The following is a 14,031-nucleotide window of genomic DNA, read 5'->3' on the forward strand; positions in this document are numbered from 1 at the left end:
ATACAATATTTATGGTGTTCAAATTTTTATACCATATGAGAATCGATCATTCCAGTAGGCGGAGCTTAATTCTCCATAATTGGAAACTGCCATATTGACCACTTAATGAAATGGGGTTATGCCCCTTCTATAAAATGAAGGTGTGGGGTTTTGTCCACTCTATAAAATTTTGAGGTTTGGTGGTTTTGACGTTTAAGGGTTTTGTCCGTCTCCCCCCGCGTGATGTTTTAAGTAGTACATACAATACAATGTCTAAGTTTACTTTGTTTTATATCTAAATACTTTTGTATTGATAAAAATCTAACGTATAATATTTGTGATAACCGATTATTGTAAAATATTCTATACTCTATCAGGTATTTTACTATACTTAATGTGAAATTAAGCAAACACGGTTTAAATGATACTTCACTTTATTTAACAAATGTGCATATACCTTAATATGTTTCACATACTTTTATAAAACTCGGAAAATTGTTATTTCAAACATACTTAATTTAAAACAAATCTAATTTTTGAATTTTATTGTGCTCCGATTTTCTTGCACAACATAACTGTCTTCAAGCACATCATATAATCATTATTTGTTCTAGCATGTTTTTTTTTTTTCAAAGAGAAAACATCAAAGAAATTGTGAAAAGATTTTTGATTTGCATTACATTAAATCCACGAATAACAGACCTAGAGGTATGTAAAGTATAACAACGCAATACAATGCATAAACTATATTTTTGAAATAAACACTTGTCTATCATGACATTTTATTGTGCAACAGTGAACATGCGCTTATTTTATCATTTCTTTTTATATTCTGGATTATTTTCTCTTTGAATATCATAATATACCATAAAGATAGATAAAATAGAAAATAATTTTATCTAAATAACTTTGACGTGATAAATTGAAATCAAACAATTAAAATACGGCATTTTTTATCAACCAGTCATACATTATAGTGACTTATTAATGATGACAATGCTAAATGCAACAAACATATTCCATTTTATTATGAAAGACCGATGGGGACATTTCAGCTTCATGTATTCGTGATGTCCATCTCACCACTTATTGTTTTTGACTTCACAAATTGATCATTTTTTAAGTTAAACTATCTGAACTCACGAATTCTCAAAAATTCACAATTTCAACTTCTGGAGATTACAATTTTGGTTGCAGGAATCAAAATTTCAATACCGATTATCTGAAGTTGAAATCGTGTATACGTGAAATCATATAATTATTTAAAATGCCCCTATCTTTCTTTTGTTCACTAACATTCTAGATTTCCAAAAGTTTTGTGCCACATATTTAGCAGAATACAGTAGATTCTTGATTTTTTTTCAAAGCGTTTATTTCAACTCGTTTATTGCAATTTGTTCTTTTTTCCGATTTCCTTTAACAAATGCTATAATTGAATTATTCAGAACGTTATCATTTTCCCATCAGAGAAACGGAATGTTAATAAACTTGATTATATATTCCTATTAAACTAAACATTCCAGACATATTTTTGAAATTTTCAAATTAGTTAATTATTTCACAAATCTGCTGCATATCTATCATTTATTTACCATAGTTATACTACTGCTATAGACCTTTTTTACTGTACGATTTTCCATAGCAACCGATGTTGCATTTTGCGCATGCGCTTTGCGTAAGGCAAAAGCGCAATAAAGAGCAATAAAGATAGACTCATTTAGCGTAAATGAAGGATTTCAAAAACGTGATTACAAGTTATGACACTCAGAAAACAGAATTATTGGGATGAATTAAAGCGATTAGAACTTGAAACGTGAATTGATATTTATAACACGATATACAAAATTAGCGGGACTAATAATTCAATTACCTAAAATCCTCTGTTCAAGTGTTCAATGTATCATTAAATGACTTTTTCATCAGTAATTTAAATTGAAACAGCAGGGTGTTAAAGATAAATTTTATTACCCATGTATTACATAATATAACACAATTGGTATTCCTTTGAAAGTGGATTGGCAAGGCGCTAAGTGTCAAACGGATTTTGTTCCTAAATATTGGTTATTCAGCATTATAATACAATATAGTCAATCTTTTAAAATATTAAGCTTGTTCAGCTCAACTTTTCGTTCTGGAACTCTATGAGAAATGAAGCCGCTGATCATATTTTAATTTTTTTTGTAAAAATCTTAAACTAGGTTTTTAGTTTTCCATCCTCCGCAACCTTTTTTTCTGCTGTACTTTGTTTCACATTTCAGGAGTCAACTATCACACAACACTTCGTCATTACTGGGACAAATGTTATATGCTGGGTGACGGAGTGCTAAAATTACAGTCAATTGCTAATCGAATAGTTGCTTGATGCAACCGTTGTCGTAACACTATGATATGACCCAAAGGACAACATAAATGTTTGTGTGAAATATCGGACATACATAACACGTGTAACCGTTGTCGGTGCATATTAATTGTGTTAATTTTGCAATATGTGTATCCTGAAATATTCGGTTCTCGATAATGTAACAATAAAATGCAAAAACAACAAATGGAAAAAAGACTCACCTTTATTCTAAATACATCATTGAATCCATAAATATATTCTCTTTAAGTTTTTTAATTGTTAACAATCAATGAAATAACGAATAAAAAATATTTTCAAAAAATATAACAACTGTCAAAAAAGGATTTCCAAAATGGCGTCTTGAATTCTCGATAACTCGAGATAAATCTCAAAACGAGGCTGTATTAAGTATGGTGGCCCAGTGTTGACATGCTATAAACAACAGTTGCAGTAGAACACTGTATTCTTTCTCACAACACGGACTGGAGAGCAGTATTTAAGGTGAACCCAATGGGAACAAGTAGCATTATCACACTGTGCCCAGTGGGTGAATTCTATTGCACCATGGGAATGCTTGTCTACATAATATTGATGACATTGGCAACACTTATCTTCATCAGGTATTTCGGATTCATTTTCACTATCAGAGAGGTCTGATTTTTCAGAAAGTTCAATGTTTTGTTTGGATGGACCTGGCTTTTATTTATCATTTATTTGAAGATTGAAGCTGGTGGCTGAATTCTTTTTGTTCTTAGGAGTTTAAGTTTTTTTCTTTTTAGGATCATTTGAACTAATTTTACTGTTACTTTCATCAATGTATTTTTTCATTTTTTCTACAGTTTCACCTTCCAATGCTTTTCCACCAACAATACTATTAATGCTTTTACGTTTTTTCTTCATGATTTTTATATGTACATCACCACCTTTCTTATCAAAAAAGTTATTTTCTGCTGTTTCAGATTTTTTGTGATCTCCTGATGCTGTCACTTCATCATCAACTATGTAAAGTTCAGATGGTTTGATTTTACTTTTTAAAAGTTCAACCATAGAGGACGAGTTCTTGAATGGATAAATGCCTGCCTTATTGAAAGAAGCTTGTAAATTTAAAGGACTTAGAGCAAATGAGTACGCCTTGCAAGCAAGTGAGCAGACATCATAACGAGTGACAACTCTGTGATGTGTTCTAGCAAATTTAGAACATTCTTGAGCATATTTAAGTTGCAAAATCTATTGATATAGTTACATGATCTAAAATTATTGTTTGATTTTTTGAGCTATAAGTATGCCTGACTCCTTTGCTTGACTTCAGACCATTTGTGCTATGACGTGAATTAGATATAAAAAAATAAAAGTAATCTCTTGTGTTGATAACAATATCACAAAATCTCCCTGTAATATTATCAAAACAGAACAGTGCGGAAGGCATGGTCAATGCCGTGTGGAAAGTCACGAAAGAACGTGTCAATTCGGTGATGCTTACGAGCTCGAAGACGAGTATCATTTTGTTTTAAAATGCAATGCTTATGAAAATCTACGCAGCGTTATTTTTACATTCGGCCTAGTATGGCCAAAGTTATAGAATTACTACAATCTAAAAGCCATAAAGTACTTACAAACTTATTTTATTATTTTAAAAGGCAAACATCAGACGAAATGATAACTCTAGAAGTCTTCAATAGTATTATGACGTTGTTTTGATTGTATATACTGTGGTGTTCTTTATATTATATTGAGTAAATATTTTGTCAAACAAATTCGATTAAATGCGACGTTATAGTGTGTTCTCCGCTTAAACTTAGTGCTCTCCTTTAATTATTTACAGAAGTAATGTCCAGATATAAATATATAATTGATAAATGGATGTGATGTTTTGCATTGTATGTTTTAAATATCCCATTGCTCAGTATTGATTTTTTTCTTTATGTATTGTAAAACATGTGTTTCAAAATGCTTGTTATAACGATGTTCCTATGTGCGTGCAAGTTATGAAATAAACTCTGTTCTGTTCCTGTAATATTATCAAATGAACTGAATAGTAAATTTTGTTCAGCATAATTGATTACTATCTTGAATATTAAGCTGTTTTCCAGCTAAATACCACCTGCTTTAGACAAGTGTTAAATTTTGTTATTATTTTTGTTGAGGATGATGATTGATAATTATGACGATAATGATAATACTTAAGCCTAGTAATTAAATTCAAATAATAAAAAAATTGTAAGTTTGAAAATGATGATAATTATTATGATATTATTGTCAGAATAAAGAACTGTCGGAGAAAATAGATATGTCAGTAGTGCTGCGGTACAATATTCCAAGGTTGCGTGTTCTATGTCCAGTCAGGCTGTACAGTTCTCTCGTCCTTGTGACATTATGATATGATGGAACTTAGCTTCGAAGTTATTTCGAGGTCTTTTCTGTAACCTTCAGAAATCGAGAACAAATAACAATAAAGAAATGAAGAATGTCACGGTTTATAATTGTTTCCTTATCATTGAGGGAGTGGAATCGATGGAATTGCAGAACGATATTCTGGGTCCCTAGTTCGAGTTGCGGAAAGCAGCCTGTTTTCACATCCTGTGAAATTATAAAAGTAATCCCGAAATAAATACATAGTTTTAAAATCAAAATAACATTCTAACACTATCGGAGATTTCTCTAATATAAACAAAGAAGGCCGGAAGCGTGATATATTTCCCAACAATGCACTCGCCGTTCTTATTTCCTCCCTTGGTATTTTCAATTCAACACATTGACGACGCCATTTTGTTTGAAACAACTGATAAATAAAAACAACTTTTTGTAGAATTTTATTCTAAAAACTATCTAGAATAGTACAAAATGGTCTAACTAAGAAAATAAATCCGAACACCAATATCTATAATTCAGTCATAAACGATCTAGAATATTAGGTTTTTAAGACATGGTGTCTTTATATATACACATTACAATAACCTTGTGAAAGTATCTAACCTTAAATGCATGTAACAGATAAAATTACCGTTTCCAATCAATCTTAAGAAACAACCAGTCGTATAGAAACAAAACAATTCATCTATGAGTAACTGTCGTCTGTTTTTTCATATGATCATCTCAAAAGTTGATCTAGTTCTTCTTGTTGACGTGCGCGTGGCAACTGAGAACATACATTTCTTTTGGACTTGTGGCAAACGAAAGGTATATATTATAGGATCTGCGATGGCATTTAACAATAAAACAACATATAATGTATCACCAATCTGACTTATGTCATCCAATTCTAGATTTTCTATCACGTGACTATACAATACTATATTGAAAATTCCAATAGGCGTCCAGAAGAGTATGAATGTGCCGACGAATATTGATGTCGTGATTAGAGCCTTTATAGTGCTCGAGTCAGTCTGATTATGCTTCAGTCTGCTACGTAATGATTTACGTAAATGAATTTGAATGTAAATTCTGACGTAAATAAAACAAATTACAACCAAGACAAGAATAATAATAATAACAATGACAGTATCGATATTGATATCATCGAAAGCTATCACGTGACACAATGTTTCATGTACCCTCCTGTCTATTATAATACCATGCACAACTTCAATTCCAACTCCAACAGAACTTAAAATCCAGATTATAAGTATACCACAGTTAGCACGAAATGAAGACATCTTGGCTCTGTACGTTAATGGTTTTACTATTGCAAAGTAGTGATCACATGCGATTCCAAATAGATTTAAAAGCGTTGCAATAAGTGCTAGGCTTATTATTAATCTTCCTGTAAGGTTGGCACAAATATTTGACCCTTCCGTCATGAGGTATATTGTTTTCAACAAATTCGTAACGAGAATAAGTGCATCGGACACACATAAACTGATGATCAGTTTTAAATGAGTAGTCAATATCTGATGGATCCTAGCCACCAATACGATAGACAAGCAGTTTGCAGCCATTCCAAACACACAAAGTATGATGGTGATCAAATCTAAAGCACTTGACATATAAGCCGTATCATTTATGTAATTAGTGTAATTATAATAATAATCGTACAAGTTGGTTGTCCTGTCGAACGTGCTGCTAGTATCATCTATATCAATCAACGACCTATTGTCCCTGTTGACACCACTTATGTTCATGTCCATTGTATAGACCGTGGGAATTCTGAAATAAAATTGAAATATGTGATTAAGAAAGCGGTTTGAGCAACATAGGTGGCGCGATAGCTCAGTTGGTTAGACCACTGACTGTCACTCCTGAGGTTCCGGGTTCGATCCTGGGTAACACCCTTGGGATTTTTGTTTCCCACCTAACTAGAGGTTTACTGGTACGAAACCCAGGTAACCTGTGCATGCATCAGTGCTATACACTGGGCATGTAAAAGAACCAAGGAATCTAGGGACTGGTTCCCGGATTCCCTTGTATCTCATAGCTGTCTCTACAGTATGCTGAGGTAAGGACCCTACTGGAAATAAGTGTTTGCACTTTCGTAGGTTATCCTTGACCGCCCGGTCTAAAGAAAATCAATCAATCAACATAACGACGCCGCACAATGCTCTCACCGGCTCTTCATTGAGCTTTATCCACATAAACCTATCCTAGTCGATGATGTATATGAAATTCTTTCTTACCAATGGCAAGCAGCTAAACATATGTTTACTGGTGATGATTTTGGAAATTTCGTTGACACAAAATATGTCGACCTGGGAATTTTAAGGTAGTTTTTTTACGTTTGATAATTCATTTATCGTAAATGATGATAGATGGATCAAAATTTTTAACGGTTACTGAACATTATATCAATTGTGCTATGTTTACGCGTTTAAGTATGAAAATATGTCTTATTTTAAAAAACAACGAGAGCAAAATTTTGACTGTGGTCGGGGAAAAACGCTACGGCGAGTTATATACCTTGTGTATATTTTATATTGTAAACGGCTGCTGGATAGCAATTTTGTTCTTGATGCTCAAGGGGTGATTATTTTATGATAATTTGACCATTATTGGCGTGGCAATTGTGCCGTGTTTGTAGACTACGGTTAAAATTCATTTATATTTAATAGGATCGTTATAATGATTTACGTTTACAAAGCTCCATGCTTAACTAATAAAATGTATGGTCTGGAAAAATATTCACCTTCATAAACACGAATAGTCATGGTAACGTCATCTGTATAACTCAGTTTTTAACATAATATTTCATATTTCTAAAGAATGAAAGAATGATGTGTAAACGTAAAAAGGCGGGATAACGTAATGGCTTTTAGCTCTTCTTGGTGTCACTTTTTGTGAAATTTGAACGTTGTATGTTGTGATTGAAATATGCTCTATCATAATGGTCACTGACCAATATTTGAAATAAAAATAAAAGAAGTATGATATAAAACGACTGCCGCTTCCTTTTTATGTTTTTTTTTAAGTCACCGATACGTATATTCGGTACGATAATTATACAATGTCCCGCGAATCACGTATCATGGTTAAGATTATTTTGACTTTTAACTGTACACTCAACATATTAAGTTATACTTTTGGACAAAGTCACTTTAAGTTTTGCATACACCTACACAGATATTTAAGTTTTACATCAGGACAACGCGCTTTGTAGGAGCACATTTGTCTCGGAGCACATTTGTCTCACGAAGTGTGACCGATGTGTTCGTAAACATTCATATTTACGACAAATTGGAAATGAGACAGATGTGTTCGACACAAAATAGAAAGGACACTCGAAGCACATTAGTCTCACATTTTCCCATAAAATTCTTAAAAGGTAATAACTATACCCATCTGTATTCCGGTTACCAGCCATTGTTCTGTGTCTTCTGTATTTATAATACCGTTTTAGGTCACTTCCGGTCAGTCAAAAACTTCCTGCCTCTGCATAGGAGTCATGTATTAAATTAAAGAATATCCCTGTTCTGCATGTCACAATGAAAATTTCTACAAGTGCAGCATCCAGAACCTAAACACATATGCAGCAAGTCTATTCTTATCGTTATCAATTGTGATACGTTTATTTTCAATGCTTCAGGTTTTATGGATGATTTATGGCACTGGAAATATTCTTAGCAAAAACAAGGTAGTATCTACGGTGGCATAAAGGGGACATAGAATTTTCTTATTTATTACGTGCGCACACGATAGCTTTTCCGTGGCCACGCGATACTATTTCCGCACGCGGATATGTATTCCGCATTTTGACCCTGACCGGGATCCTCGCATGAATAGTTCGACGCCACGTGTATGTGTCGAACCTACCGGTTATTGGCAAGTGGTTTTTTAAAATCACTCGGCCACGGAGGCCCTTAAATGATCTTTGGAAGAAAATAAGAATACCATTACACACGTATTTTGTTTTCATTAGAAATATATGAATTAAAATCGTCATTTTCCAAGAATTGCGGCTTTCAGATCCGCCATTGAAAAAGCACTTACAACATGCATGAGTTCCTATAATAATCCGGTTAATGCCATATTTATGGAATATCGGGCCACTCAGAATCAGGCGAGACGCGACATTCCGATGAGTCACGAAGTGAGGAACGATATTGTAATGATCTCGCAATGTCGCAATGTACCACGAAATTTCAGAAATGAATATAAATTTTAACTTATTTAGATAGGGCAAGTATGAATTTATTAATATTCAAATAATGATTTCTGAGGATGTCAGATGCTTATAAACCAAAAGAAATTCGCGATAAATGTGAAATAATGCGTCATAAAAGTAGCAAAATGTAAACAAAGTACAAACTACTTAAAGAAGCAGATGAAAAAATGCTTCAGGTAATTAGCCAATGAGTATTTTTTTGGAGCAATAAAAGTATACCAAAAATAAAAAGCTTTTGAGGAATACAAATAAAAGCATTTCTCAGGCATAATGGGCCTTTAAGTGATTTTATGTAGACTATAAAGGGAATACTACTTAGCGGTATATGACCTGGAATCAATTTCTTGTCTCGACGAACGAGATGCGAGGCGAGACGCGAGAAATCGCGAGACGCGAGATTTCGGCGAGATGCGAACCGAGTCACGATATTGTATCATTCAATATCAACCGATTACGGTGTTCCGTTTGGACATAAGTAACATTTTTGTCTCCCTGAACAGCTATGCACAATGGTACAAAGGTGAAATAGAGATGGTACGATGGTACGATGATTAAAACACGATGACACGATGGTGAAATCACGACGATAGAGAAAATAATATCGCGTTTTCATCATCATGCCATCGCAGTTTCATCATATCGTACCATCGTATTTTCACCATCGTAACATCGTCTTTCACCATAGTACCATCACGTTTTCATCATCGAGCCTTCGTTGTTTCACCATCGTACACTCGTTGTTTCACCATCGTACAATCGTTGTTTCACGTTCGTACCATCGTGTTTTCACCATCGCACCATCGTGTTTTCATCATCGAGCCCTCGTTGTTTCACCATTGTACAATCGTTGTTTCACCATCGTACAATCGTTGTTTCACGTTCGTACCATCGTGTTTTCACCATCGCACCATCGCGTTTTCATCAACGTATCATCGTGCCATCGCACTGTCACCATTGTACCATCGTGAACGTGATTTAGTATGTTTCAGTGTACGCCTTCAGGTTAAGACAATCAATTTCTTGAATTAGAGATATTATAATAAATAGTTCACTTTAGTTTTTCATAAAGAAAGCACAAGCAACCCTATTGATGATTACACTTGAGGTAAAACGGCGAATCTCGATTCTAAAAAAAGAATTTCTGCCGTGGGGAAATATGTGACAAATAATTCATAAAAATGACATGAGACAAATGTGCTTTCTTATCCCTTAAAATACATGAGACAAATGTGCTTTCTTGTCCCTTAAAAAACTTAATCGGAGCACATTTGTCACACAAATGAGTTTTTTTGGGTAGACATTTGAGGTCCCATTTGTCTCATGTGGGACAAATACGACCGCATCGGTCTTACGTAAGACAAATGTGCTCCGAGACAAAATGTGCTCCTACAGCGCTTGCTCACCAGGTCAATTAATCAATGATGAAAATCCGTCTTCTAGAATTTATCTCCTTTTGTTTAGTGCGATGCAAAAAAGGAACTATTTCTTTTATGCAAATACAGTTTATACTATATTACGTCGTTACTGTTCCCCACGAACCAAGACAACGATGAAAAAGGTAAACACAGTTACTAAAATAATCCAAATTTTAATATTTTCTCAAGTAAATGTTTGAGTCTTACACTAACCTTGACAACCGATCGGCGCAGTGATTGAAATAGTTAATTAGCAGAAAATAACAACGCATTTCGTCGTATTCATTTGAAGGTTGACCAGTCATATAAGCTTATTTTTAACTCGAACAATGAAACACATATGAACTTATTAGATGGTGAATGCAATGTGATATGTAATTATGTACTGAAACATTAATAGTCTCGCCTCGGTCTATATTATTTTCAGTACATATCACATCATAATCATTCACCACATTCTGAATTATACAAAAAATAAATAAGAATGAATAAATATTCCTGTATAAACCTACTTACCTTTATCACATTACACTCGTATTTCCTATCCGCTATGCAGTACCACCAACTATGAATAATTTCTACAGCTCTATGTCTTTCGATAAATGAGGGTTGATAAAAAGGTTTTGTTGTAACATAGCTTTTCTTGTTACATTTCAATTTGTTTTCATTGTTTTTATCATATAATTGCGTACTTTTCTCTTAATCATGCAATTGCTATATCCTGGTTAAGTAACTTTGCCTGATAATTATTTCTTGGCACACGTAACAGAACATCCAATACAAGAAACTCAAAATCTATTTAGAGAGCCTGTTTTTGTGATTACCAAAACAACTTATTATAAGCCTTCAATTATAATAATACCAACTCCTACATTGTACCACATAAAAAAGCATTCCAATCATAATAATGTTTAAAAGATGTTATTCGATAACGGAAACGTTGAGGCAAACGTCCCGAACACATATTTTAAGGCACTAGTTAGCAACCAAGTGTACGAGTACAATTTCCTTTTCGTAGTATGTAAAACATTAACATAGAAATTATAGTAAATCGAGCTGTTTGTAGAATATCTACACATTGACTTACTTAATTTATTTATTTATTTTACTACGACTATAAACAATTGCACTTTACTTCACATCAGTGCTGCCCTTTTAGATCATTGATTCCAGGATGTTATGTTGAAGACTAAATTCCGCTTTTAAAGCCTCATGATTACACTCAATCCAACCCAGTCTGCGATTGTTTTCAGAGCCTCCTGGACGTTTTGAATAGCACCAGTTGTATCGACATTTGCTTCAATGTTAATATAACCTTCTCTTCAGTCACATTACTATGAAAAGTATTTTGTACGAGTTGAATATAATGTTTCTATAAAATCACAGACAGATTGTGTAAATAAAAAATTGTATTGTAAACGATCTTTCATCTAAGTTATACAATATCTCATACTTTCAATAGTGAGAGATGAATTGAACAATGAAGGACCAAAATTGAAGACAGCGTGAATTCCGCAACAATAAAATTTACAAATTAATCCGGAAAATTCCAGTCATTTCCATGTGCATGTTTCATCTCGAAGAATGTGATATGTTTGACAGAAATATGCCGTCTTCCTTATCTTCTAATCAGTGTCTGCCGTTTATGAAATGTCTTGCCGTCAACTGGCATTCACATACGGTGCATCTCTTCTATTGCTCCGTTTACTTTATGATCGCCAAGTAGGTGTACTTTGTAGTATTTCATACCATATCACTTCTGCATCCGAGTTATGTTCATTTTGGTTCTATTCTCCCCTACCTTTTACCTGAGCTTGTAAAAACTTCAAGTAAGCAAATCATCACCATCTAAATGAACCATTATAACTTCTGATGGAGTGTGGACTTTCTCTTTGTTCAACATGGTGGAAATACAGAAAGTAAGGATAGACGGCATACAGTGAACGCATGGACGGAAGTGATAATTGAAAGCTTCCTTTCACGTCCCAAGCACCGACTTGGCACCTAAAAAGTGTCGGGTTTGATCTTTGATATCATTTGTTCACATTTAAACATGAAAATGGTGAAATCTTGAATTATGAGACATGCACAGATGTGGTCATACTCGTACGGCTATTATCATGGAACCTCCAATGTTGTACGTTAGTATCGTTCCACGAAAAGCGATGTATGGTTCTAAAGCAAAATAATGCATATGCTTTAAACAAAAAGCAATGGGAGGGAACTAAACAAATTAGAATTTTGAAAAGAAATTAGAGGTTACGATCAACTCTGAAGTGAAGTAAACATTGATTTAACGAGCTAACCACAAACCTTCACAATAGTTTTCTGTATTAGCCGACTGTTTATAGGTCAGCTGAGTTGAAATTCATTCTCCAACAACTCTTTAAAATTATGAAAATAGCATTTCATATTGTTTTTTTATTGTAAAATTATAAAAATTGGAAGAAATATTCTTTGAAGTACATAGTCTATACATGAACTAATTTGAAAAAAGGGGGTTGGGGGAGGGGATGGGGCCTTAAACTTTATTTATAAGATTAAATGATTTCATGAAATCTAGTTATGTTTCTATCCAAAGTTTAATAAACATGGAGAACATTTTCATTAGCCCTCGTACCTGTATCATTCCTTGAATTGCGACTGTGTCGCTTTAAAAATTATTTAAAAATATAAAAAGGATTTTAGTCTTAAAAATTGCCCACATATTGTGCGAGATTTAACGATTTTCTAAACATCAAGGGGCTATGCTTGATCCGCCGATAGCTTATCATCAATGGTTATATCAATCACACGTGTTAATGAATTTTTAATATCTGTGATTGCAACATGTTGGGATCACATTAGTCTCTTTATTTTATTTGAATAAACGAAATCATATTCTTGATAAATATCAGTCTGTAAAATTGGTTTGCCTTTCTGTAGACAAAACAGTGGGCATTGGACTGTTTCCTGAAATATGTTAATTGGTAATTAACATGCACAGAAAATGAGTCACATTTCTAAAACCGACCTTTCTACAGCCTTTCCCGAATTTGCTTTTTACATACAGAAATCAGAAATTATACAATATTTATGGTGTTCAAATTTTTATACCATATGAGAATCGATCATTCCAGTAGGCGGAGCTTAATTCTCCATAATTGGAAACTGCCATATTGACCACTTAATGAAATGGGGTTATGCCCCTTCTATAAAATGAAGGTGTGGGGTTTTGTCCACTCTATAAAATTTTGAGGTTTGGTGGTTTTGACGTTTAAGGGTTTTGTCCGTCTCCCCCCGCGTGATGTTTTAAATAGTACATACAATACATGTCTTAAGTTTACTTTGTTTTATATCTAAATACTTTTGTATTGATAAAAATCTAACGTATAATATTTGTGATAACCGATTATTGTAAAATATTCTATACTCTATCAGGTATTTTACTATACTTAATGTGAAATTAAGCAAACACGGTTTAAATGATACTTCACTTTATTTAACAAATGTGCATATACCTTAATATGTTTCACATACTTTTATAAAACTCGGAAAATTGTTATTTCAAACATACTTAATTTAAAACAAATCTAATTTTTGAATTGTATTGTGCTCCGATTTTCTTGCACAACATAACTGTCTTCAAGCACAATATATAATCATTATTTGTTCTAGCATGTTTTTTTTTCAAAGAGAAAACATCAAAGAAATTGTGAAAAGAT

General features: G+C 33.4%; 1 protein-coding gene across 1 annotated transcript; it reads right to left on the reverse strand.

The window, feature by feature from the left end:
- Positions 1-5,144: 5,144 nt before the first annotated feature.
- Positions 5,145-11,083, reverse strand: LOC132737271 (melanocyte-stimulating hormone receptor-like). Its single transcript, XM_060724529.1, has 2 exons — positions 10,844-11,083; positions 5,145-6,463 (listed from the first exon to the last, which is right to left on the reverse strand). The coding sequence occupies exon 2, from the start codon at positions 6,442-6,444 to the stop codon at positions 5,401-5,403; it is 1,044 nt and encodes a 347-aa protein (XP_060580512.1). The 5' UTR covers positions 6,445-6,463; positions 10,844-11,083; the 3' UTR covers positions 5,145-5,400.
- Positions 11,084-14,031: the final 2,948 nt, after the last annotated feature.

This window comes from Ruditapes philippinarum, unplaced genomic scaffold (genome assembly GCF_026571515.1).
Source record: "Ruditapes philippinarum isolate M1 unplaced genomic scaffold, ASM2657151v2 ctg7808_1_1_1_1, whole genome shotgun sequence".
Classification (NCBI taxonomy): Eukaryota; Metazoa; Mollusca; class Bivalvia; order Venerida; family Veneridae; genus Ruditapes; species Ruditapes philippinarum.

Bases quoted from the DNA above. Each gene is read 5' to 3' on its own strand.
- LOC132737271 (XM_060724529.1), bottom strand. From the start codon at position 6,444: ATGGACATGAACATAAGTGGTGTCAACAGGGACAATAGGTCGTTGATT.